This window comes from Saccharomyces cerevisiae, chromosome II (assembly GCF_000146045.2).
Source record: "Saccharomyces cerevisiae S288C chromosome II, complete sequence".
Classification (NCBI taxonomy): domain Eukaryota; kingdom Fungi; phylum Ascomycota; class Saccharomycetes; order Saccharomycetales; family Saccharomycetaceae; genus Saccharomyces; species Saccharomyces cerevisiae.
Window position 1 is genome coordinate 607632 of NC_001134.8, and position 25759 is coordinate 633390.

Consider the following 25759-nt stretch of genomic DNA (forward strand, 5'->3'; position numbering starts at 1 on the left):
AATTTTTCAAGGAGATAAAGATGCCTAAAAAATCCATTGAAGAATGGGAAGAGGATGCCATTGAATCAGTTCCATATTTAGCAAGTGATGAAAAGGGCTCTAATTATAAGGAAGCTACACAAATTCCACTAAATTTGAAGCAATCTGAAATTGAAAATCATCCAACAGTAAAACCATGGGTTCATTTTGTTGCTGGGGGTATTGGAGGAATGGCGGGTGCAGTTGTTACGTGTCCCTTTGATTTGGTGAAGACCCGATTACAAAGTGATATATTTTTGAAAGCATACAAATCACAAGCTGTTAATATCAGTAAAGGATCTACTCGTCCAAAGAGTATTAATTATGTCATTCAAGCAGGAACCCATTTCAAGGAAACACTGGGAATCATAGGCAATGTGTACAAACAAGAGGGTTTTAGAAGCTTGTTTAAGGGTTTGGGCCCCAATTTAGTCGGGGTTATTCCAGCAAGAAGTATTAATTTTTTTACCTATGGAACTACTAAAGATATGTATGCTAAAGCGTTCAATAATGGCCAAGAAACACCTATGATTCATCTGATGGCTGCTGCAACCGCAGGTTGGGCAACGGCGACGGCAACCAATCCTATTTGGTTGATTAAAACAAGAGTACAGCTTGATAAAGCTGGGAAAACATCGGTCCGACAGTACAAGAACTCTTGGGATTGCTTAAAAAGTGTTATAAGAAATGAGGGTTTCACTGGCTTGTACAAAGGGTTGAGTGCCTCTTATTTGGGTTCTGTTGAAGGTATACTTCAATGGCTATTATATGAACAAATGAAGAGGTTAATAAAGGAAAGGTCTATTGAGAAATTTGGATATCAAGCCGAAGGTACAAAAAGCACATCAGAGAAAGTCAAGGAGTGGTGTCAAAGATCAGGAAGCGCTGGTCTTGCAAAATTTGTGGCTAGTATAGCAACATATCCGCACGAAGTTGTCAGGACGAGATTGAGACAAACGCCCAAGGAAAATGGTAAACGAAAGTATACAGGTTTAGTACAAAGTTTCAAAGTTATAATTAAAGAAGAGGGACTCTTTTCAATGTATAGTGGGTTGACCCCGCATTTGATGAGAACAGTTCCGAACAGTATAATTATGTTTGGTACATGGGAAATTGTTATAAGGCTACTATCGTAGCCTTGAAATCTAAAAAACTCTAAATTCACTTTAGGGCCAAGACATACTCTAACAAAAAAGTATGAAAAAAGTGCATTTTGTAAGGATATAAAGCCTGTCAAAGTTTATAGAAAGCTAACCTACTAAGGTTTGGACCCCTTCGTTTCTTCTCCTTTACTTTGCATTATTTATCGTAACATATCAATGATCCTTATTTACTTCATTCAGTAAATTGGTCCTTTTATACTTGTAAATATTTTTACCAGGTCACTAGTAACAATAAAATGTTTTAAAATATCAGTAGCGTGAAGTAAAATTCAATTACTAGATGATGTTGAAGTAGATCCCGTAATAATGGGCTTTTCCCCTGTGAAGGTGAACTTTAGAACATCATCCACATTGAAAGGTTTCGAAGGTTTGCTATCTCGTACTAGAAGTGAAGCGTGTTCTTCGCTTAGGGATTCTTCATTTTTGAAATCGTGCTTTCCATATTCGTTTCTAAACGTAGTGCGCGCCCAATTCGTTATTTCTCTGTCCTGTTGCAGCAGCTTTTCTATTTCTTCATCCTTTAGCAAGGCTGTAGTTACTCCAGATGTTTCCCTAACATATTTCATCCATTCGTCCACTTCAGGAATATTCTTCTTCCTCAAAAGGGTAGTGACCAAACTTTCATGAGAGGTGGTTGGGAATTTAGGCAAAGGGTAAACCACTGTAGAGTCTAAAGTTTCTTGGAAATGTTGTAGAGTGGAGGTTACAGAAACGAGCTGGGATAATGTGACATTCAGTTGTGATTGGAGTGTATACCATTGTGGCAGTTCGGCTTTGGACATTTCGTCTCTGATTCTCCTCAATGAATGAGTTAATTGAGCCAAACGCATGCGCACGGCATCTAAAGCCTGGCCAGGTACACCATTGAAATCAAAACTAACATCTTCTTGGAGGGAGCCTTGATTGCCCTCTGGTACCAGTGATGCAGTAGATTGTGACATATTCCACGTTGCTTTATGTTTTTCTTTTGTTCTTCTTGCTCGGGGTTCTCTTATATCGATGAAATATTTCAATATTAAAATCCTTAACTTTGACGAAAAGGCAATTTTTGTATATTGAGTTTCCTTACTTTTTTGAACAGAACGTACTTTTAGACACTTTGCAAAGGCCTTCAGCAAATTTTTTTGATTATTTTCAAATATCAAGGAAATATATTACCTTCAAAGTCATCCAATCCTTTTAGTTCTCGCATTCCATCATTTTATACTATATACGTTTGAGCTTAATGGATCAAAAGAAGGACCCAAGTAATAACTTAACAGAAAGAAGGGTTTCCAAGGTCCAACGCCCAAATAAGAAAAAGGTACGAAATCAAGTTGAATCACTTTCTAGAAACCTAGAGAGAAATAAAGAGGGACAGCTTCTGCAGACTGTATCAAAAGGTCATTTAGAAGCTGATTCTGGACACTCACTGGGTCGTGAAAAAGAGAACGGTGAACTCGGTATAAGAAGTATATTTTACGATAAAGACTGGAATCCAAGAGGCACTGCACCATCACATTACAGAAATATACCTTATAATCCTGCCACTTTCAAAAGGCGAACTGAAGTTCAAGCCAGACTGGGAAACCTCGAGAATATCAAAATACCAAAGTGAAAGTTCAAAGGTAATAAATGAGCAACCACTTTCTTCGAAATACAATATTGAAATCAGCATGAAGTCTGAGCGTAGTGTTTATTGTAGCAAGTCTTGAGCATATTTTATAAACTCTATTTATGTTTGTATATTCGTCTATCAAATGGTTGAATATGTAATAGGGACAGGAGCCATTAGCATGCCTGGCTTCAAGGAACGTTTAGGTCACGAATGTCCAACAAGGTTTCCTGCAGGTTTCCATATGTGAACTGAATTATCATTTGCCACACTGCACATTAACCAAGGGTCATGAGCGTCCCACGAAATGTCGTTCACACCGAGCATATGACCACCATGGGTAAATATAGTTTCTTCGCAGGAGGTATCCCATAGCTTGACTAACCCATCTTCTTGGCCAGCCGTTGCCAATACAGTATCGAAATTTGGACTCCATTCTAAAGTTGAAACGGAAGTACCGTGCTCCATGGTAGCGATTGGGCTTTTGTTCATGTTTCTAATATCCCATAAATTTAGCCTCCCATTTGAATCTGCAGATGCTAGAATTAAAGAGTTCTTATAGTTAAATCTACAGGAGTTTACTCCACCATCGTGTTTTTCACGGTTACTCTGGAGCTTCTCTTTCTTAGTCCTCAGATCTAATAGGGAGACCGCATTTCCTTCAGTACAAGCAGCAAAGAGGGAATCGTGTGTTGGCATCCAAGTTACATCATTCACCGCTGTTCCGTCGCTGTTTATTGACACTAAGGGTAAATCTATTATAGGGTTCTCATGCGAATATTGTTTAATGTCCCAAACTTGAACTTGGCCGTTGGAGTGAGAAGAAAGTAAAAGGGCCTCCTGCTGCAAGTTCCAGGCTAAAGAAGTCGCCTCATTTATATCTGCCGAAGAAGTATCCATTGCCTCCACGTCTTGAATAACACCATGTGAACCAAACAGCTTTGTCTCAAAGGGATGTGAAATTTTGGACTGTCTTATTCTAGTAGAGCCGTGTTTTGTTCTATCGAATATGTAGATTGCACCATCTGAAGAGGCGCCGGCTATAATATCTGGATTTTGAGGCAAATATCTTGCCCTATTGCATTCCCCGTTTGGGAAGAAAATACTGATGTCATTTACTAAGTGTTTGGAGGGAAACCTTGTCGAGTTCTCCGGTTTGAATTCCATTTCGTCCATGTCGAAATTATTTAAAGATGACCATTTTATATGACCCAACGTGGATATTTTGCTAATATATATGGTCTCATCTTCAGGTTTTTGGGAAGATGTAAATGAGGATAACAAGATGCGATGCTCATCCGAAGTGGTATCTAAATCAGGAAAGAACTGGCACGTTAAGGACGGCCACTTTGTTGAATTCGTGTTTAGGTAATCATAAAGTAGTTTAGTGTTTTTCTTCCAGTGCGAGTATCTTTCTTGCAAATCGATGGGTATACTGGAGGCTTCATGAGTTATGTCCTTCGCGCACTGATTCATCTTTGAAACTAAATTTGTATATTGTTTGTCAGAAATAGGACCTGATATCCTCCTTTTAAACAGTTGATGAGAACCTTTTTCGCAAGTTCAAGGTGCTCTAATTTTTAAAATTTTTACTTTTCGCGACACAATAAAGTCTTCACGACGCTAAACTATTAGTGCACATAATGTAGTTACTTGGACGCTGTTCAATAATGTATAAAATTTATTTCCTTTGCATTACGTACATTATATAACCAAATCTTAAAAATATAGAAATATGATATGTGTATAATAATATAAGCAAAATTTACGTATCTTTGCTTATAATATAGCTTTAATGTTCTTTAGGTATATATTTAAGAGCGATTTGTTCACATCCATTCCTTGAATTGATTGATTAAACCGTTGGTAGAAGCATCGTGGGTAGAAATGGTGGAGGAGTTGTCCAATTCCTTGCCGATGACTTTAGCCAAGACTTTACCCAATTCAACACCCCATTGGTCGAAAGAGTTGATATTCCAAATGGCACCTTCAGTGAAAGTAACATGTTCGTAGTAGGCAATCAAAGCACCCAAAGTAGCTGGAGTAATCTTTTGAGCCAAGATAGAGGTAGTTGGTCTGTTACCTGAGAAGACCTTGTGTGGGACCAAACCACCAGTGGCACCTTCAGCCTTAACTTGTTCTTCATCCTTACCAACCATTAAAGCTTCAGCTTGAGCAAAGAAGTTTGAAGCCAACATCTTTTGATGTAATTTGTTCTCAATTGGGTTATGAGATTGAGCAGCTAAGATGAAATCAGATGGAATCAACTTGGTACCTTGGTGAACCAATTGGAAGAAAGAGTGTTGAGCGTTGGTAGCTGGTTCACCAAACAAGATAGAACCAGTAGAGTAGTCAGTAAACACGTTACCTCTGGTAACAGACTTACCGTTAGATTCCATTGACAATTGTTGCAAGTAGGCTGGGAATCTGTGCAAGTATTGGTCGAATGGAGCAACCAAATGGGTTTGAGCACCAAAGAAGTTGTTGTACCAGACAGACAACAAACCACCCAACAATGGAATGTTGTCTTCCAATGGGGTTTGGGTGAAGTGGTTGTCGACGGCTTCAGCACCCTTCAAGAAAGCCTCAAAGTTGTCATAGCCAATGTACAAGGCAACAGACAAACCAATAGCCGACCAGACAGAGTAACGACCACCGACCCAACTTTCGAAACCAAACATGTTTTTGGTGTCAATACCGAACTTGGCAACTTCGGTTTCGTTAGTGGACAAAGCAGCGAAATGCTTAGCAATGTGAGATGGATCATTACCTGTCTTCGACAAGAACCAGTTCTTGGCAGTGTTAGCGTTAGTGATAGTTTCAGCGGTAGTGAAAGTCTTGGAAGCAATCAAAAACAAAGTAGTTTCTGGGTCAACAACCTTCAAGGTTTCAGCAATGTGAGTACCGTCAATGTTGGAAACGAAGTGGACATCCAAGACACCAGCGTAGTGCTTCAAAGCCTCAGTGACCATGACTGGACCCAAATCGGAACCACCAATACCGATGTTAACAACATCGGTGATCTTCTTACCGGTATAACCCTTCCATTCACCAGAACGAACTTGTTCAGAGAACTCCTTCATGTGCTTCAAGACAGAGTCGACTTCTGGAGCAACGTTGACACCATCAACGTACATTGGCTTGTTAGCTCTGTTTCTCAATGCGACGTGGTAGACAGCACGATCTTCAGTGGAGTTGATGTGTTCACCTTTGAACATAGCATCTCTCAAACCGGTGACGTTAGCCTCCTTGGCCAGTTCAATCAATGCAGCAATGATTTCATCGTTGACCAAGTTCTTTGAGTAGTCGAACAAGATTTTGGAACCATCATAGTTGGTGAAAGTCTTGTTCAATTTTTCAAAACGCTTGGCATCTTTTTGGAATTCTTGCTTGACAGACAAAGTCTTACCTTGAGATTCATAAATTTTTTGCAACTTAGACCAGGCTGGCAATTCAGTGGCCAGTTTGAAGTTAGTGAATGAGTTATTGGACATTTTTAGGCTGGTATCTTGATTCTAAATCGATTTTGCAAGACTAGAGGAATATGTATTAAAATTCACTGAATGCAAGTAAAATATTAAGTAAAAGAAAGCATTGATTATGAAGAAAGGACCTTTTTAAGATATGAGAACAATGAGAAAAGGAAAAATGGGACGAAACAAATAGGGAAAATTCCGTCTGTAAAACCAATTGTAGTAACAAAAAACGCTCATTTCAATAGCAAAAAAATAGAATACCGTCAATGGATATATATAGACACGGGACATTATAACAACGTGCAGATGGTGATGATTGCAAACCCAAAAAATTACCAGCTTCCTGTAATTCCAGGTTGAGCGCGTGGCTTCCTATAATCCAATACACCCACACCCACCCAGATCGTGATTTTTGTTACCATCCCGGTTCTTGCCTCATTGACATATTTTTCTGACGGTGACAGAACGTGGCCTTGTACACTCTTTTTTAATGTTACGCTGGCACAACATAGTTCAACGAAAAACGAATTAAGTTCTTACTTCCGTGTTTTAATCAGAAAACGATATTCCAATGAGAGATATAAGCGTAAGGTAGCATGTCCGATGGCAAAATTCTCTTTGCTTCCGCAGCGGGGCCAAAGTCTTACTCGCCTCTAACCCCACGTAGGACAAGTGCTGAGAATAAAATAGTCTTGGCGTAGTATGCCTTCTTCAGTAATATTTTTTCTTTTGAAAGTACTACCCACATCCGAACATTGCCACTTACATAGCGATGCAAATAGCCGCCAGGAAATGCCGCATGTTATCCACTAAGAATAGTCAACATTGCATAGCATCCAAATACGTGAAAGCGGACCGATCTTGAGCGAAATGTTTAGTACCGTTGATGTGTAGAAGTAGTGCCCTGAAATACATAGCGGTGTATTATTTAGCATTAACATACAAAAAAAAAATAACGGAGGCACCAATGGAAGTGGTGTCGCTACATTAGTTTTTAACTCAGTCAGAAAACTGAATTTAGTTGATATGGGACCGCTCCAAGGTAGGAGAATACTAGATCAAGTAAAGCAACCGCACTAGTGCCTTTTTCAAACAAGGTGGTTTGATGAGGAGGCTTTCTACAATCCTAGAAATATAAGACATCTGTCAGATTAGCCGCCGTTCATATGGTTTCAAAAGGTTGCGAATGGAGACAAACGTTCCTCGTCCCAAATTAGCCAGACGGAACAGGACAATAAAGGTGATAATGTAATCCATGACTTCCTCTATTTTAGACGGGACTTTTAGCATCCTCTAAATATTTTCAACCCATACATGTCATCAGCATCGGTGAACATCTTTAATAGTATCGACAACTTGGCTCACGTACTTCTCACCGTCAAGTGCGATTTCCGGGTCATGCAATACCTCGTCTGGTTCTTGATCTTTATTCGTGGCAGAATTATGCTGATCCTTATGAGGAGGGCTCCTCAGCTTGGCATACTTTAGTCGCTGATTTCTTTCCCTCATTAATCGCAGTAGTTGAGCGTGCGACTTGCGCATTTGCGTGAGATTGCTCTCAAAATCTCGTGGGAACCCGTCGTTGACGATAGGTTCTTTCGCCATCTTCTTCACATCATCCAGTGTATCGATTTCAGACCATGATACGTCTTGCGTCTCCGTAGGTGCCAGGTTTGAGTGCATTGTTATACGGCTACCATTTACGCTTCTTTCGTATGCAGTATTACCCCTACTAATGCTGGTCGTTAAGGGGTTTAGTGCTGGAGGCGTGGTTAGGTTTTTGGTCGGAAGTGCGTTGGAACTGCCCATTATAGAGGCAGTGGAATCTGAAGATCCCTTTCTTTTATCTTTGTCGCTCTTTGCCTTTAATTGAACCAGCTGAGGGTTTCCTTCCTGGCTACTAGATTTCCTTCTGTTGGTGGAATCCGCGTCGCTTACTTTCACCTGGACTGGTGGGGTTTGCTTCACTCCCATTATTTGTCTTCGTTCGTGCCAGCAACATACATTTCATCTTATTTCTCTGGAAGGTTTTTACAACAACCAGTTACATTTTTCATTTTTCTGTTCTTCGCCTTTCTTGTTTTGGCCCCGATGACTGAGCGAAAAAAAAAAGGCTAAAGAAGACGCTATGATAACCGCCGAGCAGGTCAAGTACGATGTCGAAAAAGCATCTAATAGTTACATATCGGATTAGGTTATACTTATTACATATCACTTCCATGCTGTTATTTTTTTCAGTGTGAATTATGGCCTGAAAGCACCTCCTGCAAGGGCTAAATTGCTTCTGCTGAACTTGACCTTAAAAACAGGCGTCTTTTTGGTGTAGAACGACGCTACTAAATCGCTTGTAGGTATTACTGTTCTTCTGCGACCATATTCTTTTATATCTTGGTTTATAGATGCAGTAACGTCACCCAAGTATCCAATGAATGGCTCATCTGGTTCTGCGCTTGGCTCAGTAGTGGCCTTTTTCAAATCCCATACACGGACTGTATGATCGGCACCTCCACTAATAAGTACGTTTCCCTCTTTGCTATATGATAAGGAATAAATGGCATTCTTACCATGGCCACGCATTTGTTTCAACCTTTTGCCGGTACCAATATCCCATACATTAATAATACCATCTTCGCTACCAGTGGACAACCACCTACCATCTGGACAAACAGCAATAGAAATGACGGGCGCAGTATGTCCAAGAAATAACCTAACCGAGTCGCCTGTAGAAACGTCCCACATTCGACACGTCTTATCGCTGGATCCCGTAAACACATAGCAACCGTTCGGATGAAATGACACACAATCAACATCATTTAAATGTCCTGCAAATATTCTTAATGGATATATGTGATCGCATGACCATAACCTTGCGGTTTGGTCGTGCGATGCAGTGGCGAAATAATGGCCTAGCGGGGAGAAACTAACATCCCACACAGGGTGATTATGGCCCTTATAGCTTACTAGCGCGGTGTGAGTATCCATGGACCATAGCCTGACGGTTTTATCTTCAGAACCAGAAAGTAAATACTTATTATCCGGACTGAAACTTGTTGAATATACTGTACCACTGTGCCCCACCAAAGTTTTACACGTTGGGTCTTCATCCTTGTCGTTGTTATTTAACGCGATGTTAGGATTATTAAGTGATGAGCCGTCGAGTGACCAGATCTTGATATAACTGTCTTGAAAGCCAGCAGCCGCTATCCTACAATCATCACTGAAATCTAAACATGACATGTCTTTATTTGTGTTTTGGAATGTATACATGCACACGCTTGGTAAGGCCAACTGTAAATTATCTAGTTTGATGGCATCACGAGATTCCTTGACCTTCTGAATCTCCAACTTCAAATCTAGTGCCGTCTTTGGTGGTAAAGGTAAAATATCACGTGCTGGCGAAGATAAATTGCTGTCTTTTTTTTCACCATCCACCTTCAATTCGCTCTCTTTTTTTTCCTCATCTTTGGCGATTTTATCTTTAATTTTGTCTTTATCATCGTCGCCAGTATTATCCTTAAATTTTTCGTTATTCATAGCTTTATATTCTTGCAATAAGGTTCTATTGTTGGCTCCACTGTAATTGTCACCTGCAGTTTGTTGATTTAGTTGTTTCTCTTGATCATCCTTAATTTTCAATTCAGTTTCAATCTCCTTAACAAACTCCTCGTCTTTTGGGAAAGGTCCCAGCTTGACAGGAACAGAATTCATTTCTAAATTTTGTTTACCATTTCCGTTTTCACTATCACTGAGAACTTTTATTCCATCAGCCAATTTTTCCCTTGCGGTTACTGATTCTACAATATTTGGATCTAGGTGCTGATTTATTACACTAATTATTAATGAACCTCCAATACTCTCATTTTCATTCAAAAAATATAAGAGAAGATTTAAAGTGGTTTTAGACATAGTAATTCTGTACTTGTGAGATTGGAAAGCACTTGCGACCTCATTTTCCTTGATGTGATCTATAGAATTGACACTGAAAAGTCTATTAATTTCTGAGCCATGGAAGTCCTTAAAATCGGGAGAAAATCTATCAAAGAAACGACGGGCGTAAACAGGATTTTTGGCCACCAAATTTAAAAATAAATAAATGAATATTGGGTACATGATGTAGCTTAGTTCCGGCTTGTAAATTTCCAGCGACGAATCTACCCAGTTTTTCAACATTGAATATGCACGTATATAATTTTCAGGTGCGTTGAGCCCTTCTAGTCGCCCGCTAGATACTATACCACCTTCTGCATCTCTCTTGGATGACAAATTAGTTGGATTGCTTATGGGTTTAGCTGTCTTCCCGGGGTTCGGAGGAATTGATGATTGTTCAGGAAATTTACCTGTTTTAGTATTTGCTGGTGATTGTTTGTTTTGAGGTGTTAGTGTACGTCCACTCTCGGCTCTCAGCATGGCCTCTGTACGGTGGTATCCCTTTTTATTCAGGTACTCTAGGACAATTCTATTCAAGTCTGACGCCGAAAACGGACCATTGGACCTCCCCTGCTGTTGAGACTGGCCTTGACTCTGTTGCTGTGGCTGCTGGCCGGAATTGGCGCCAGCAGCATTATTAGTTCGTTGATTCTTTACTGGTTGTGGCTGATGCGTGCCATTTTGATTCTGATTCGTACTTTGCTTCTGTGACATTCTTATTTTTCAAGTATCTCAACTTGAACCCGGAGTTTCTCGTATCTTTTCTCCTTCTCTTTTCCTACCCTTATGCCTGCTTTATTGCTCTTTCTGCCACTTTGTAGACTTCATTTGAAATCTTGAAACTTTTTTGCTTTTGAACAATTCATCTGAACCCGTAAAAGATGATATTTACAGCTACTTTTACCCGGCTAAGGGGAGAATTCCATTCAACGGAACGAGCTCTATAAGACGTTCTCTAACTGCATGTAGTGAAATATTTTGAACCATTTGATATGCAGATACTTTCACGGTGTTGCACGGCTGTATAATATACAATAGGCCGTTACAGCAGAACACAATTTTTAGTTTAGACCCAACAAGGTGAACCATACGAACTGATATGAGGTTTCTTTCAAAAAGGATACTGAAACCTGTACTTTCAGTGATCATTCTAATATCGATTGCCGTAACCGTTGTTCTTTACTTTTTAACGGCGAATGAGAACTATTTGCAAGCAGTCAAGGATAGTGCCAAGTCCCAGTATGCTTCTCTCCGGGAGAGCTACAAAAGTATTACAGGTAAAACTGAAAGCGCTGATGAACTTCCTGATCATGATGCTGAGGTGTTAGATAGCATAATGGACAGGCTACACGAGCCCCTTTATGAAAAGGACACTTTTGACCCGAATGAAGTCCTTGCTGAAAATAAACAGTTGTACGAGGAGTTTTTACTTCAAGAAATTTCTGAGCCAAAGGTGGACAATTTGGTACGTAGCGGGGATCCGTTAGCCGGCAAGGCAAAAGGAACTATTTTGAGTTTGGTGAGAAATTCTGATTTAGAGGATATAATTTCTTCTATTCAACAGCTAGAAGAGGAGTACAATAAGAATTTTGGATATCCCTATACCTTCCTTAACGATGAGGAATTTACTGACGAATTCAAAGATGGAATAAAAAGTATTCTTCCTAAGGACCGTGTAGTAGAATTTGGCACTATTGGTCCAGATAACTGGAATATGCCTGATAGCATAGATAGGGAGAGATACGACCAAGAAATGGACAAAATGAGTAAAGAGAACATTCAGTATGCAGAGGTGGAATCCTATCATAACATGTGTCGTTTCTATTCTAAAGAATTTTACCATCATCCTCTGCTATCTAAATATAAATATGTGTGGAGATTAGAGCCAAACGTGAATTTCTATTGCAAAATTAACTATGACGTTTTCCAATTTATGAACAAGAATGACAAGATTTATGGGTTTGTTTTGAACCTCTATGATAGTCCGCAAACCATCGAAACGCTATGGACTTCAACTATGGATTTTGTCGAGGAACACCCAAACTATTTGAACGTCAACGGAGCCTTCGCATGGCTAAAAGATAACTCTCAAAATCCAAAAAATTATGATTATACTCAAGGGTATTCAACTTGTCATTTCTGGACCAATTTTGAAATAGTCGATTTAGACTTTTTGAGGTCAGAACCTTATGAAAAATATATGCAATATCTTGAAGAAAAGGGAGGATTCTACTATGAAAGGTGGGGTGATGCCCCTGTAAGAAGTTTGGCACTTGCTTTATTTGCGGATAAGTCAAGCATCCATTGGTTCAGGGATATAGGTTATCACCATACTCCGTACACGAACTGTCCAACTTGTCCAGCAGATTCAGATAGGTGTAATGGAAATTGTGTACCAGGCAAATTCACTCCTTGGAGTGATCTAGACAACCAAAATTGCCAGGCAACCTGGATAAGACACTCTATGTCTGAGGAAGAGTTAGAAATGTATTGAAGACATTAGCTTTGAGAATTTGTGCCGCTGCTTTCGAGAACGGCATCACATCTGGGGTTTTATGATTTAATTTAGGACGCACATAGATAGATATATATTATGGAATTAAGAAAAGTTTATAATGTAGCAACCTAAAAATGTTACAGGTGAACATTCATGGAAAATGAAATGTTTCTCAGCCAGTAGATAGTATTGTTGAAGGTATTATTGGTTTGAGAAAGCTACTCCTCAAAAATGTCACTTGATAATATGGAATTATAATGTCGTTATATTTTCAATCATTTCAATACAATATGGTAAACCGAAATCCAAAAACTTTACAATATCTCTTATCTATTGTTATTCGACATTCTTCCCGGGCCTTAACGGCTTCTTAACTAATATTACCCTAAACGGACAAATGGCGAAGGGCCCCATTCATTTACGAACAGGAAAAAAAGAAAGTGACAATACAGCCATAATTTGATGTACCATCTTAATCAGCATATGTTTTCACTAATATACTAAACCCATATGGATGCACGTTGAAAGCACTGTGTGAAAAGAAATTGTCAAGAAAGCCATATAAATGCTGAAAAACTTCAAACTCTCAAAAAGAGATAGTAATGGGTCGAAGGGCAGAATTACATCCGCAGATATTTCCACACCTTCTCATGATAATGGGAGTGTTATAAAGCATATTAAGACAGTACCAGTGAGGTACCTTTCTTCATCTTCCACCCCAGTGAAAAGCCAACGGGACTCTTCACCAAAAAACAGACATAATTCTAAAGATATTACTTCTCCAGAGAAAGTTATAAAAGCCAAATACAGTTATCAGGCACAAACTTCAAAGGAACTATCTTTCATGGAAGGTGAATTTTTTTATGTATCTGGAGATGAGAAGGATTGGTATAAAGCTTCAAATCCTTCTACTGGAAAAGAGGGTGTTGTCCCCAAAACCTATTTTGAAGTGTTTGATAGAACTAAACCTTCCTCTGTGAATGGATCCAATAGTTCAAGTCGGAAGGTTACAAATGATTCATTAAACATGGGATCGTTATACGCCATTGTTTTATATGACTTTAAGGCAGAAAAAGCTGATGAGTTGACAACTTATGTGGGAGAGAATTTGTTTATTTGCGCCCACCATAACTGTGAATGGTTCATTGCTAAGCCAATTGGTCGACTTGGAGGGCCCGGCCTTGTTCCTGTTGGGTTTGTTAGCATCATAGATATTGCCACGGGGTACGCAACAGGTAACGACGTAATAGAAGACATCAAGTCAGTTAACCTACCAACTGTTCAAGAATGGAAAAGCAACATTGCAAGATACAAAGCTAGTAATATTAGCCTTGGTTCTGTGGAGCAGCAGCAGCAGCAATCCATTACAAAACCTCAGAACAAAAGCGCAAAGCTGGTTGACGGTGAATTATTAGTGAAAGCATCCGTTGAATCCTTTGGGTTAGAAGATGAGAAGTATTGGTTTTTGGTTTGCTGTGAATTATCTAACGGTAAGACGAGGCAACTGAAAAGATACTATCAAGATTTCTACGATCTGCAGGTTCAACTTTTGGATGCGTTCCCAGCAGAGGCCGGTAAGTTGAGGGATGCAGGTGGACAATGGTCCAAACGTATAATGCCCTATATCCCTGGACCCGTTCCATACGTTACCAATAGCATAACAAAAAAAAGAAAGGAGGACTTGAATATATATGTGGCAGACCTAGTGAATCTTCCCGATTATATATCTCGCTCAGAAATGGTGCATTCCTTATTCGTTGTTTTGAATAATGGTTTCGACAGAGAATTTGAAAGAGACGAAAATCAAAACAATATTAAAACATTACAAGAAAACGATACAGCAACCTTTGCAACAGCATCTCAAACTTCTAATTTTGCCTCAACTAACCAAGACAACACTTTAACTGGCGAAGACTTGAAGTTAAACAAGAAACTCTCAGATTTATCTTTATCGGGCTCCAAGCAGGCTCCAGCCCAATCAACTTCTGGATTGAAAACTACTAAAATTAAATTTTATTACAAAGACGATATTTTTGCTTTAATGCTGAAGGGTGACACAACCTATAAAGAACTTCGTAGTAAAATCGCTCCAAGGATTGATACAGATAATTTTAAATTACAAACCAAATTATTTGATGGTAGCGGGGAGGAAATTAAGACTGATTCACAAGTCAGTAACATAATCCAAGCCAAACTGAAAATTTCCGTTCACGATATTTGAATCTAGTGTTAGAAGACGAAGCATTTTTCTTCTTTACTTGGCAGATGCACATAGGTTGAACATTTTAATCAACTTTATGATGATTTGCGAGAGTAATAAGATTCTCCCGAACAGTAATAATATTAAGGTATCCAATTCTTCCGAAACAGCGTGATTTGTAATAAAAATAAATAAGGACATATATGTATATAGAAAGTTGCTTAAACTTTTTAGACCACTTGGAAATATTTTTTATTTATATTTTTCTTCAAATGTAAAGTTGGGTACCTAAGCTTAAATTCACCTGAAAATGAATTATATGAAAGATTTTACACCACATGTAAAAAAAAACGTACAAAAAGCCAAATATTTCCACTCAATCATAATGCATGAATTATAGGTATTTTAAGTTATATTGCTGACGTAAAATTCAGAAGAGACTACAAGAAAAATTCTGAACATATTTATTCTTAAATATGCTTTTGTGCTTCCATATGTGTCAAAGGATAATGTGGCTCCCTTTCGATTTAATGAAGTGGCGTAGATTTCATTGTGGCGCTGTTCTTGTTGGAACACTGAGCTTACGTAACCGCAGCCCAAAGATACTTTCTCTTTATTTTATTAGCGATAGGACAGGCTAAAATGATAATCACTATTAATCAAGCAGAAAGTAATTGAAATTATTGTAAATCGAAATACCTGTAATGTAGCAAAACTTTTCGTGGTTGTTACAGCAACTTTTTATACTTAATATAGCAAGAGTATCCGTTTTTATAAGGCCTACACAACGGAATCCTCTTGATTTCCTTTTTTCTTTGTAATTTACCGACGCACGAATACGCGCGCTGTCCTTTTTCAACCATCCATATAAACCATAAATGGCCCAAGATAGATGTGAGTCCCTAAATTGAAATCAGTTGAAAAACAGAAGGTATAACAAAACAGATAGACACCTAATAAAGAACAAAATATTCCTATAGTTTTGCTGAACATAGTTTTTATTGAAAGTTTAGAAGAATTACAGCAGAGATTTCGTCACCAACAGAAGAAAAGCTAAAGCCCAAGCAATATGGATGCTGTAATACTGAATCTCTTAGGCGACATTCCTTTGGTCACAAGATTATGGACAATTGGCTGTCTTGTACTATCAGGTCTCACAAGTCTCCGGATTGTGGATCCAGGGAAGGTAGTGTACAGTTATGATTTAGTATTCAAAAAGGGACAATATGGAAGACTACTTTATTCGATATTCGATTACGGCGCATTTAATTGGATATCCATGATAAACATCTTTGTCAGCGCTAATCACTTATCAACTTTGGAAAACTCATTCAATCTGAGAAGAAAATTCTGTTGGATAATATTTTTACTGTTGGTGATACTGGTAAAGATGACCAGCATTGAACAACCTGCAGCATCACTCGGTGTGTTATTGCATGAGAATCTCGTGTACTACGAACTGAAAAAGAACGGAAACCAAATGAACGTACGATTCTTCGGTGCCATTGATGTTTCACCATCTATATTCCCAATCTACATGAATGCAGTAATGTATTTTGTATATAAGCGTAGCTGGTTAGAAATTGCCATGAATTTCATGCCAGGTCACGTAATTTACTACATGGATGATATAATAGGGAAGATTTATGGCATCGATTTGTGTAAATCTCCGTACGACTGGTTCCGCAACACTGAAACACCCTAAAGGAAAGGCCGTTTTTATTTACCAAAAACCAATAACAAAAGTGAACGCTTGATAAACAAACATACTTAGCATAAATAACTACATATAAAATAGGCCAAGGATAAATGAAACGTTGACTAGAATGAATGAAAGATGTGAAAACAGTACAGTTAAAACTGCAATCCCACAAACTAAAAATAATATGAAGAACCTGTCTCAAATGTATAAATGCAGAATAAATAAGTAGCCGAAAAAGTCTCGGTAATTTTCTCCCTAATGATAACCCATATTTTCGAAAGACTCTAAAACCTGGTGTATGATCGTTGAGAACAAAATTCGTCCTTGTAGTAGTGTGTGTCTTTAGAAGCCATTCGGGCCGGTAGAAGGAAAGGTGTTGTTAGTCCCAGAGTGATGTAAGCAACATAAAACAACGTCGTCAGCTTTTTACTGGGAGCACTTGCCTTGTATGATTTAGAAACTTGTGAAAATGATTTCATGGCCAGCATTGTTAGTCCTCGATCTTTTGTGATATTTCCTATATATTACAAAAAAATTCTTGGTTTTCGCCTTGTCACAGGGAATAAATGTGGAATATAAAAGAGAGGAGAGGAGAGGAAAGAAGAAAAAAAACTTGGTGTCCGTTTGCAGATGGCCTATTATATACCCTGCTTATATAACTCTGAGAATTAGGAATATTTTGCTGTTGCTATGGTAATTAACATATTTCCAACAATAATGACCTTCTCGAGCTATTGTCTTCCTTGCAGTGGCGAAGAAACCACCGGAGAGTTGCAACGAACTGCCTTTCTTAGGAAGTGCGCGGGCTCTCTATTATGATAGGCCGATACGGTACAAAAGCTTAAAGTTGCCTTTGTATTACCTTTTTTAATCGCAGCAAACAATGCGAAGCACAGGTGTTCACTTTCCTTAGCTTCCCCTTTTCCGTGCTTTTGTTTATACTTCGTACAAAAATGAGGGGAAGGTACCAGGCAGGATACCTCACTGATTACGACGACAAGGAAAAGAGTAAAAATAATTTACTGTAAAACTTCCAAATTTGTCTGAGAGCAACAGAATAGAAGCACAAAGAAATGTACCCTACGAGAGACAGAGAGGGTAAAAGAGTAAGTAAATTCTAAAGTGGTGTGAATGTCATAACTTAAACTATTACCCACGGGATACCTGCTAGGTCAACGTAGCCGCTACTCGAATATAATAAGCGCTTCTTGTATATTTTCTCAATAACAGGTCGAGGCCCCTTCTACCCTTGAATGCTACTTATTACTCACTCATAATACATTGTATAAGCCTTCGCGTTTTTCACGGCCTCGAAAAAATTTTTCTTAACTAATTTACCCAGAAAGGAAATTTCCTTATAAGGAAAATAAATGCAATTCATTAAGTCGGTTTGCTTCTTTTTTCACGAAAGTGAGATACAAGCAAAGGACCAGAGCGAGATGTACTACAGTAGCAGGCTACATACACGTCTTTACCAATAACTTACATTTAGAAAGGCAATATAATCACTACCTAGATTAGCTTGAATCTTGCAGGAAGAACTCAATACAGATAGACCAGATTATGAGTGCGGCACTTCCATCAATTCAGCTTCCTGTCGACTATAATAATCTTTTTAATGAAATCACCGATTTTTTGGTGACTTTCAAGCAGGATACGTTGTCTTCTGATGCAACACGAAATGAGAACGAAGATGAAAATTTGGATGCTGAGAATATCGAACAACATCTATTGGAAAAGGGGCCCAAGTACATGGCGATGCTACAGAAAGTGGCTAATAGGGAACTGAATTCCGTGATTATTGATTTAGATGACATTCTACAGTATCAAAACGAAAAGTTTCTCCAGGGCACACAGGCAGACGACCTTGTGTCTGCCATTCAACAAAACGCTAATCACTTCACTGAATTATTTTGCCGTGCCATTGACAACAACATGCCGCTACCAACAAAAGAAATTGACTACAAGGACGACGTTCTTGATGTTATTTTAAACCAAAGGAGACTGAGGAATGAGAGAATGCTCTCGGACAGGACCAATGAGATCCGAAGCGAAAACCTCATGGATACCACGATGGATCCACCCTCTTCCATGAATGATGCGTTAAGAGAAGTTGTCGAGGATGAAACTGAGTTATTTCCTCCTAATTTAACTAGACGCTATTTCCTTTATTTTAAGCCTCTATCGCAAAATTGTGCTCGTCGTTACAGGAAGAAAGCAATTAGTTCTAAACCATTATCTGTTAGGCAGATTAAAGGTGACTTCCTAGGCCAATTGATTACCGTCAGAGGTATTATCACCAGAGTTTCTGATGTCAAACCAGCTGTGGAAGTTATCGCATATACCTGCGATCAATGTGGGTACGAAGTTTTCCAAGAGGTCAACTCTCGTACTTTTACTCCGTTGTCAGAATGTACTTCCGAAGAATGTTCCCAAAATCAAACAAAGGGTCAATTGTTTATGAGTACACGAGCTTCCAAATTTAGTGCCTTTCAGGAATGTAAAATTCAGGAGTTATCACAACAAGTGCCAGTGGGTCATATTCCTAGGTCGCTAAATATCCACGTTAACGGGACGCTGGTAAGATCTTTATCGCCTGGTGATATCGTCGATGTAACTGGTATATTCTTGCCAGCGCCCTACACCGGTTTCAAAGCTTTGAAAGCTGGCTTACTGACAGAAACTTATTTAGAGGCACAGTTTGTCCGTCAACACAAGAAGAAATTTGCGTCTTTCAGTCTGACTTCTGATGTAGAAGAGAGAGTTATGGAATTAATCACCTCTGGTGATGTTTATAATAGGCTGGCAAAATCTATTGCACCGGAAATCTACGGTAACTTGGACGTAAAGAAAGCGTTGCTGCTATTACTTGTCGGAGGTGTTGATAAAAGGGTAGGTGACGGTATGAAAATCAGAGGTGATATCAATGTTTGTCTGATGGGTGATCCCGGTGTTGCCAAATCTCAACTGCTGAAGGCCATTTGCAAAATATCACCTCGAGGAGTGTATACCACTGGTAAGGGTTCCTCAGGCGTTGGTCTGACCGCTGCCGTCATGAAAGATCCTGTCACGGATGAAATGATTCTAGAAGGTGGTGCCTTAGTACTCGCTGATAACGGTATTTGTTGTATCGATGAATTTGATAAGATGGATGAAAGTGACAGAACGGCAATCCATGAAGTTATGGAACAACAAACAATTTCGATATCCAAGGCGGGTATCAATACAACTTTGAACGCCAGAACCTCAATCTTAGCGGCAGCAAATCCGTTGTATGGTAGATATAATCCTAGATTATCACCTCTGGACAATATAAATCTACCAGCTGCTTTACTATCCAGATTTGATATTCTCTTCTTAATGTTAGATATACCAAGTAGAGATGACGACGAAAAATTAGCCGAGCACGTTACATATGTGCATATGCATAATAAACAACCGGATTTGGACTTCACTCCAGTAGAACCCTCTAAAATGAGAGAGTACATTGCCTATGCTAAGACAAAGAGGCCAGTGATGAGTGAAGCTGTAAACGATTATGTGGTGCAAGCTTACATCAGATTAAGACAAGACTCCAAGAGAGAAATGGATTCCAAATTTTCCTTTGGTCAAGCCACTCCGAGAACTTTACTAGGTATTATAAGATTATCTCAAGCGCTAGCAAAGTTAAGGTTGGCTGATATGGTGGATATAGATGATGTGGAGGAAGCCTTGAGGTTGGTCCGAGTCTCCAAGGAATCATTGTATCAAGAAACCAACAAATCTAAAGAAGATGAAAGCCCCACAACGAAAATCTTTACGATCATCAAGAAAATGTTACAAGAAACTGGTAAAAACACGCTATCATATGAAAATATTGTGAAAACTGTAAGACTAAGAGGGTTTACCATGCTACAATTAAGCAACTGTATCCAAGAATATTCTTACTTAAACGTCTGGCATTTAATTAATGAGGGTAACACTTTGAAATTCGTGGATGACGGTACCATGGACACAGACCAGGAAGACTCACTAGTGAGCACGCCTAAACTCGCACCACAAACGACCGCTTCCGCTAATGTGAGCGCCCAAGATTCTGATATCGATCTACAAGACGCTTGAAAGTTCTAAAAAAAAAAGCAACAGGGCCTTCATTCTTTATTCTTTTTCCCCCTTTTTTTCATTTCCATATAGCTGCACATTCAAATTTACCTTCTGTAACTTACTTCCAAGGCCCAGTTTTCAAGATATGTATTCTGTATTATTATAATTTTACTAATATTATTCATCGCTTTTGCCAGCCACAGACCCCACACATTTCGGACTTAACATTATGACTGCGCATGTCCGTGCACCGCGGCCCAATTCTTGTTTTTTTTTTTTTGCGGAGAAAGGAAAATTATCTTCAAGCGGAATAGGGCCAGCTAGTATTGCTCAGATGTGCCTGTGGAGAGCCGTGCTACAGGGTACCGTCAGCCCCTGAGTATACCAGAGAGTACACCGTGCGGAGTTCTTCCAGAAAATGAAAAGATTGTTCTCAGAATAATTCGTAGCGCTTGATAATAATCCGAATTTGAGATACCTGCCGGCACCCATTCTGTTATCGCCAAGAGGACTTTTAGGGGACCCGCAGACAGTAAAATTTTTTTCATTCATTAACATGTGAAGGCAACATTCATCGATCTCCATCCCTACTGTCAAAAATATAAGTATATATATATATATATTTATATAGTCTATATATATATAGTCCCACTCTCAAACTAATATAACCTTTACAAACCTGTCCGCTCAGTACGGTAGTCCTATTTTATTCCGTTTACTAGATTATATTTGAAGATATTTTTTTATTCTTGAAAATCCCGGACGATAGTATTTTTAGCTGAAGAATATTTGCGGGGAGGAACTATATAGACACTCGAAGCAAGAGGGGAAAAGGAGAAAGAAAAAAAGGTACACTAAACAAGGTCGAGTGTATTGATGTCAAGTGCTTCAAGACTTCAAAACGTCAATATTGTTTCTAACAACTATTCTCGTTACGGAACTTCCGTTTACGATAAGTTGTATCATAGTAACGGCAGTGGTAGCAATAATGCTGGTAAGAATTCTACCACAGTTGGTAAACTGTCATCTATCTCACAAAAGTCCAGGAGCAAACAGCGTCATGGCTCAAATTGCTCCAGATCAATGAGTCAATCACCCTTATCGACGTTCAAATCTCCACTCAGCAATCAAAATCAATCCAGCGCTCCTGATGATTTGGCTTCCATAGGTCAGAGACGCAGTGACGACGTCACATCTTTAGATAATGAAACTATCATAACGATGAATTCAAGGAAATCAAGGATTAAAAAAAAGTATAAATCCTTAATCTCCACCTCTTCAAAAAAATTTATGAATAAATTGTACGATCATGGTGCTTCATCCGACTCATTTTCTATATTTTCTCTGAAGACTTCCCATTCTGGTAAACATGAAAATTCCAGATTTGAAAAGCTGAGGAAGAGAAAATACCATGCTTGGGGCAAATTTGCCGATATCAACGATTTACCAGTTGAAATAATTGCCAAAATACTTTCTGAATTCGAGTTAGGTCGTGATCAAAAGACACTCGTAAGATGTCTATACGTATCGAAGAAGTTTTATAAGGCGACAAAGATCGTCCTTTATAGGCTACCTTACTTCACTTCCACTTACAGAGTGGCGCAGTTTGTCACCTCACTAAGATTACATCCGGATAACGGGGCATACGTGAAAGTATTGGACCTATCACACTTGAAGCCGGGAATTATAGGCCAAGACTCGAAGGATTCTCAAGGCCTAGACGATGATGGCCACTCAAGGCGTCACAGACGCCGTCGCCGCAGATCTACTAACACAAGTTTGAATCTACCTCCAGCTACTCCAACATCTACCATTTCTAACGAGGATGATGCCAATAGCGGATTAATCAAAGACGACGCTTCAAATGGCAGTGAAGTTGAAGACTTGGCATTAGCTGGTTGGAGAGACTGGAGATACAGAAATGAACCCCTTTATAGCTCTCCTCTGTTGAACAGCTTTAAACTGAAAAAAGTGGTTTCTCGTTCTTCTTCTATCACTTCTACATCTTCTGGAAATTCCACCGGTGTTCACTCTACAAGGAGACAACGTTCCAATAGTTCCGTTGCTTCCATAACGACGAGTATCATGTCATCCATCTATAACACCTCCCATGTCTCATTGTCTTCAACCACGTCTAATACCAGCAATGGTAACATCTCTTCTGGTAGTAATCTGTCAAGAGTTTCCACTGCTGGATCATTGAAAAAAGCTTCTGCGAAGTCCACAAGGTCATCTCCTCAGAAAGCAAAACCTATATCTGACATTACGTCATCTTCCTGGTTTAGAATGAGGTTAAGTTCAAGAAATAGAAAGGCAAGGACAGCTAATACGATTAATTTAAAGAACTCGAAGGATAAGTCTGACGATGACTTTAAAGTTTTAAAGCACGATTCGGGGCATCCATCCAATTATCGTTCTTCGACATTAAAATTTAGCATTGAACAACCATTTAGTACGCATCATCCGTATGCCAACAAATTTCTTTTAAAGTACGCTCCTTATAAAGATCTGCCCCTAGGTTATATTTTACATATGCTGAACCTGTGTCCTAACCTTGTTGAACTAAACCTTTCCAATTTAGTTATTTGTACCGATTTCAAATTAATCAACCAAAGATCCGAAAGAAGAAGGATGACATCTTCACTGTTGCCCGCTGTCCAGGAGTCTAGTGTTTCTGCAGGCCCTGAGAAAGATTTAGAAATTGTCTATATGACCGATTCTGGCAAAGGTTATGAATATTATGAGGGGTTAAGCAAGAAACACTCACGTTCTTCAAGCCTAGGTACCAATCCATCTAGTTGGATTGGAGGTCAGGCGAATTGGACAGATTACCCACCTCCAATCGATGCACAAACGAAAACAAGAGAGGAACACAGACGCAACAATACCTTGAACAATAAGAACGTCGTATTAAAGAAGCTAAACCCTTTTGAAATTTTTGAAATGATCTGCAATAGAAATGAAGAAAAAGGTGGCTACTGCTCCTTAACTAAGGTGAAAATGAATGACATTGTGTGGTGCAGGCAATATATGGTAAAGTATTTTGTAATGAGGACGTTTCGCCAGCATTTGGATTATAAATCCATGGAAAACAACTCTTATGAAAGACACTTATTCAGTTTCCGGGACTCTGGCTTGGATAGAAATTTTTCCTGGGCTTGTAATGCCAAATTGCATGAATTTGTCGCATTGATGGTTATGGATCATCTTTCAAATTTAGATGATTTAGGATTAGAAGAGCTTTTTAATATCAAGTCCGAAAAGCTATATATAAAAAACTATTGTTGCCGAGACCCGGATATTCTCGAAATATCAAACTTATTTGATATTAGATATGGGGCCGGATCTGAGGCTGATGCTACTTCTGATTCCAATCTCGAAGCAGAATCTTTACAATTCAGGTTGACAATATTAAAAACAGAAAAGCCAACTTCATTTTGGCTCACAAAAGTTTCCAAAGATTATGTTTCTTTAGTGGTTAAATTATGTGTGGATGATGACATTGATATGGACAAAATGAAAGTTGGAAAACCAACTTTGAGAATAGACAGTATTACACACAATTTGATTAGTAGGTTAAAGGAGTTGAGGAGAGTTGATCTAAGGAGAAATGTTGGCGAAAATAACTACTATGCTGAAAGCATCATATAACGACTGCTCTCTTTTAACAGCATACGTTCTGTTAATTTATTTGGCCAAATATTATTGATGTTTATTTTTTTCTTTTTTGCATAGCCTTTCTACATTTCATGGCTTTATTTATTTATATTTATTTTTCGTTTCCTATTTTTTTGCATACATAGACACTACCTTTGATTTTTGCTTGTAAGATGTACGATATAAAGTATACTATGAAAAATTTGAAAATATTGGTCTTAGTTACTTTTTCTGGTTTGTTTTATCAATTCATGTAGCAGTGTGCACGAAAATCTAGTTACGCAATGTGAAATCTAGAAAACCTTCTACAATTTGGAATTATCAATCACCTCTCGTTGAAAGTTTTCACACACCAATTCTGGACGGTCGAAGCATAAATTATGAGAACAGTCAGGTAAAATAATCACTTTACGAAGACATTCTTTATTTATAGTTTGTTTGTAAAATTCCAAATTTTCAATAGGAGCTATAGGATCTTTTTCAGCGCCAAATATTATAATTTTCTGTTTCATATCCGTTTGCGTCAATACACCATTGAATTTAACCCAATCAACAGTTTCCCATCCTAGTAAATAACCTATGATGGTTCTACTTTTGTTGCTTATGTTGTTTTTAAATTGCCAGAACTTCCTGTATTTCAACTTGACATCATCACCTTGTTGATAAAAATACTGCTTGATGCCGGAACTTTGTAGACCTTTTACCTGATCGAATTTGTTTCTATAAACGTCAAATAGCCATGGCAATTTAAACACACCATAGAGAGCCCACTGGATAATATGTTTATCCTTAGAAAGCTGCTCGATATGTGCTTTGGGGGGCGTCAACAAAACTAGCGTTTGTACCGCTTTTGTATCAGCCATGTGCTGCTCGTAAAGATGACATGCCAGAAAACAACCCATAGAATGCCCTACAAGCACTATCTTATGACCGTTAAATGGATTTACGTTATCATTATTCGGCACCGCTGTAGACCATTTTCTTAAGACGTCACATACAAGAACGAAAATAAGTTCCACCACTTTCAGCATGGGGTAGTCGCTCCATTCTGAACTATGACCAAAGCCGGGCAGATCTAACGTCAAAAATGCCTTTTGATCAGAGTCCACAAGCTCGAGTAAGGGTTCAAATTGTTCTAAGTTGCCAGCCAACCCAGGCACGAAGACGAAAACAGTATCACCCCGTATCCCTTTATCGCTCAAGTTGTGACACGTCCTTATTCTTGAATTTCGATCCGATAGTTGTACATTAAAAAACTCCTCATGTTCTGCGATAAACTTCAACCTAAAGTCCAAATCTACCTCTGGTTTGCGAATGTAAGCTACCAAATCAGCTGCATTTTCTGCATTTTGAACAATCTCTTCTAGCGTCTTTCCAGAAAGGGGCTCACAGGACCAACTTTTTGTTGCTTCTGCACGTTCTGCCATATTCATTACCAAGAG

The 25759-nt window shown here is 38.8% G+C and overlaps 17 protein-coding genes across 17 annotated transcripts, besides 2 other annotated features; 8 read left to right on the forward strand and 9 right to left on the reverse strand.

The window, feature by feature from the left end:
* Nucleotides 1–20: 20 nt before the first annotated feature.
* RIM2 (Rim2p) lies at nucleotides 21–1154 on the forward strand (the record flags this gene model as incomplete). The annotated part of the gene is made up of 1 exon (NM_001178540.1): nucleotides 21–1154. One exon carries the CDS (start codon nucleotides 21–23, stop codon nucleotides 1152–1154), a length of 1134 nt encoding a protein of 377 aa, NP_009751.1.
* A 296-nt stretch (nucleotides 1155–1450) lies between these two features.
* On the reverse strand, nucleotides 1451–2122 carry MED8 (RNA polymerase II mediator complex subunit MED8; the record flags this gene model as incomplete). The annotated part of the gene is made up of 1 exon (NM_001178541.3): nucleotides 1451–2122. The coding sequence occupies one exon, from the start codon at nucleotides 2120–2122 to the stop codon at nucleotides 1451–1453; it is 672 nt and encodes a 223-aa protein (NP_009752.3).
* A 284-nt stretch (nucleotides 2123–2406) lies between these two features.
* On the forward strand, nucleotides 2407–2778 carry AIM4 (Aim4p; the record flags this gene model as incomplete). The annotated part of the gene is made up of 1 exon (NM_001178542.3): nucleotides 2407–2778. One exon carries the CDS (start codon nucleotides 2407–2409, stop codon nucleotides 2776–2778), a length of 372 nt encoding a protein of 123 aa, NP_009753.3.
* Nucleotides 2779–2982: 204 nt separating this feature from the next.
* On the reverse strand, nucleotides 2983–4251 carry MSI1 (Msi1p; the record flags this gene model as incomplete). The annotated part of the gene is made up of 1 exon (NM_001178543.1): nucleotides 2983–4251. The coding sequence occupies one exon, from the start codon at nucleotides 4249–4251 to the stop codon at nucleotides 2983–2985; it is 1269 nt and encodes a 422-aa protein (NP_009754.1).
* Nucleotides 4252–4604: 353 nt separating this feature from the next.
* Nucleotides 4605–6269, reverse strand: PGI1 (glucose-6-phosphate isomerase; the record flags this gene model as incomplete). The annotated part of the gene is made up of 1 exon (NM_001178544.1): nucleotides 4605–6269. One exon carries the CDS (start codon nucleotides 6267–6269, stop codon nucleotides 4605–4607), a length of 1665 nt encoding a protein of 554 aa, NP_009755.1.
* A 123-nt stretch (nucleotides 6270–6392) lies between these two features.
* Nucleotides 6393–6542, reverse strand: YBR196C-A (uncharacterized protein; the record flags this gene model as incomplete). The annotated part of the gene is made up of 1 exon (NM_001184541.3): nucleotides 6393–6542. One exon carries the CDS (start codon nucleotides 6540–6542, stop codon nucleotides 6393–6395), a length of 150 nt encoding a protein of 49 aa, NP_878051.3.
* Nucleotides 6543–6894: 352 nt separating this feature from the next.
* YBR196C-B (uncharacterized protein) lies at nucleotides 6895–6999 on the reverse strand (the record flags this gene model as incomplete). The annotated part of the gene is made up of 1 exon (NM_001184643.3): nucleotides 6895–6999. The coding sequence occupies one exon, from the start codon at nucleotides 6997–6999 to the stop codon at nucleotides 6895–6897; it is 105 nt and encodes a 34-aa protein (NP_878052.3).
* A 572-nt stretch (nucleotides 7000–7571) lies between these two features.
* On the reverse strand, nucleotides 7572–8225 carry YBR197C (uncharacterized protein; the record flags this gene model as incomplete). Its single annotated transcript, NM_001178545.1, has 1 exon — nucleotides 7572–8225. The coding sequence occupies one exon, from the start codon at nucleotides 8223–8225 to the stop codon at nucleotides 7572–7574; it is 654 nt and encodes a 217-aa protein (NP_009756.1).
* Nucleotides 8226–8495: 270 nt separating this feature from the next.
* TAF5 (chromatin modification protein) lies at nucleotides 8496–10892 on the reverse strand (the record flags this gene model as incomplete). The annotated part of the gene is made up of 1 exon (NM_001178546.1): nucleotides 8496–10892. The coding sequence occupies one exon, from the start codon at nucleotides 10890–10892 to the stop codon at nucleotides 8496–8498; it is 2397 nt and encodes a 798-aa protein (NP_009757.1).
* A 385-nt stretch (nucleotides 10893–11277) lies between these two features.
* Nucleotides 11278–12672, forward strand: KTR4 (putative mannosyltransferase; the record flags this gene model as incomplete). Its single annotated transcript, NM_001178547.3, has 1 exon — nucleotides 11278–12672. One exon carries the CDS (start codon nucleotides 11278–11280, stop codon nucleotides 12670–12672), a length of 1395 nt encoding a protein of 464 aa, NP_009758.3.
* Nucleotides 12673–13240: 568 nt separating this feature from the next.
* Nucleotides 13241–14896, forward strand: BEM1 (phosphatidylinositol-3-phosphate-binding protein BEM1; the record flags this gene model as incomplete). Its single annotated transcript, NM_001178548.3, has 1 exon — nucleotides 13241–14896. One exon carries the CDS (start codon nucleotides 13241–13243, stop codon nucleotides 14894–14896), a length of 1656 nt encoding a protein of 551 aa, NP_009759.3.
* Nucleotides 14897–15039: 143 nt separating this feature from the next.
* Nucleotides 15040–15308: an origin of replication (ARS220; Autonomously Replicating Sequence).
* A 43-nt stretch (nucleotides 15309–15351) lies between these two features.
* On the forward strand, nucleotides 15352–15516 carry YBR200W-A (uncharacterized protein; the record flags this gene model as incomplete). The annotated part of the gene is made up of 1 exon (NM_001184542.1): nucleotides 15352–15516. One exon carries the CDS (start codon nucleotides 15352–15354, stop codon nucleotides 15514–15516), a length of 165 nt encoding a protein of 54 aa, NP_878053.1.
* Nucleotides 15517–15944: 428 nt separating this feature from the next.
* Nucleotides 15945–16580, forward strand: DER1 (derlin; the record flags this gene model as incomplete). The annotated part of the gene is made up of 1 exon (NM_001178549.1): nucleotides 15945–16580. The coding sequence occupies one exon, from the start codon at nucleotides 15945–15947 to the stop codon at nucleotides 16578–16580; it is 636 nt and encodes a 211-aa protein (NP_009760.1).
* A 281-nt stretch (nucleotides 16581–16861) lies between these two features.
* Nucleotides 16862–17065, reverse strand: MIN7 (Min7p; the record flags this gene model as incomplete). The annotated part of the gene is made up of 1 exon (NM_001184676.3): nucleotides 16862–17065. The coding sequence occupies one exon, from the start codon at nucleotides 17063–17065 to the stop codon at nucleotides 16862–16864; it is 204 nt and encodes a 67-aa protein (NP_001032571.3).
* Nucleotides 17066–18140: 1075 nt separating this feature from the next.
* Nucleotides 18141–20678, forward strand: MCM7 (DNA replication licensing factor MCM7; the record flags this gene model as incomplete). The annotated part of the gene is made up of 1 exon (NM_001178550.4): nucleotides 18141–20678. The coding sequence occupies one exon, from the start codon at nucleotides 18141–18143 to the stop codon at nucleotides 20676–20678; it is 2538 nt and encodes an 845-aa protein (NP_009761.4).
* An 858-nt stretch (nucleotides 20679–21536) lies between these two features.
* On the forward strand, nucleotides 21537–24311 carry COS111 (Cos111p; the record flags this gene model as incomplete). The annotated part of the gene is made up of 1 exon (NM_001178551.2): nucleotides 21537–24311. One exon carries the CDS (start codon nucleotides 21537–21539, stop codon nucleotides 24309–24311), a length of 2775 nt encoding a protein of 924 aa, NP_009762.2.
* Nucleotides 24308–24620: an origin of replication (ARS221; Autonomously Replicating Sequence).
* A 2-nt stretch (nucleotides 24621–24622) lies between these two features.
* LDH1 (triacylglycerol lipase) lies at nucleotides 24623–25750 on the reverse strand (the record flags this gene model as incomplete). The annotated part of the gene is made up of 1 exon (NM_001178552.2): nucleotides 24623–25750. The coding sequence occupies one exon, from the start codon at nucleotides 25748–25750 to the stop codon at nucleotides 24623–24625; it is 1128 nt and encodes a 375-aa protein (NP_009763.2).
* Between the last annotated feature and the right edge of the window lie 9 nt (nucleotides 25751–25759).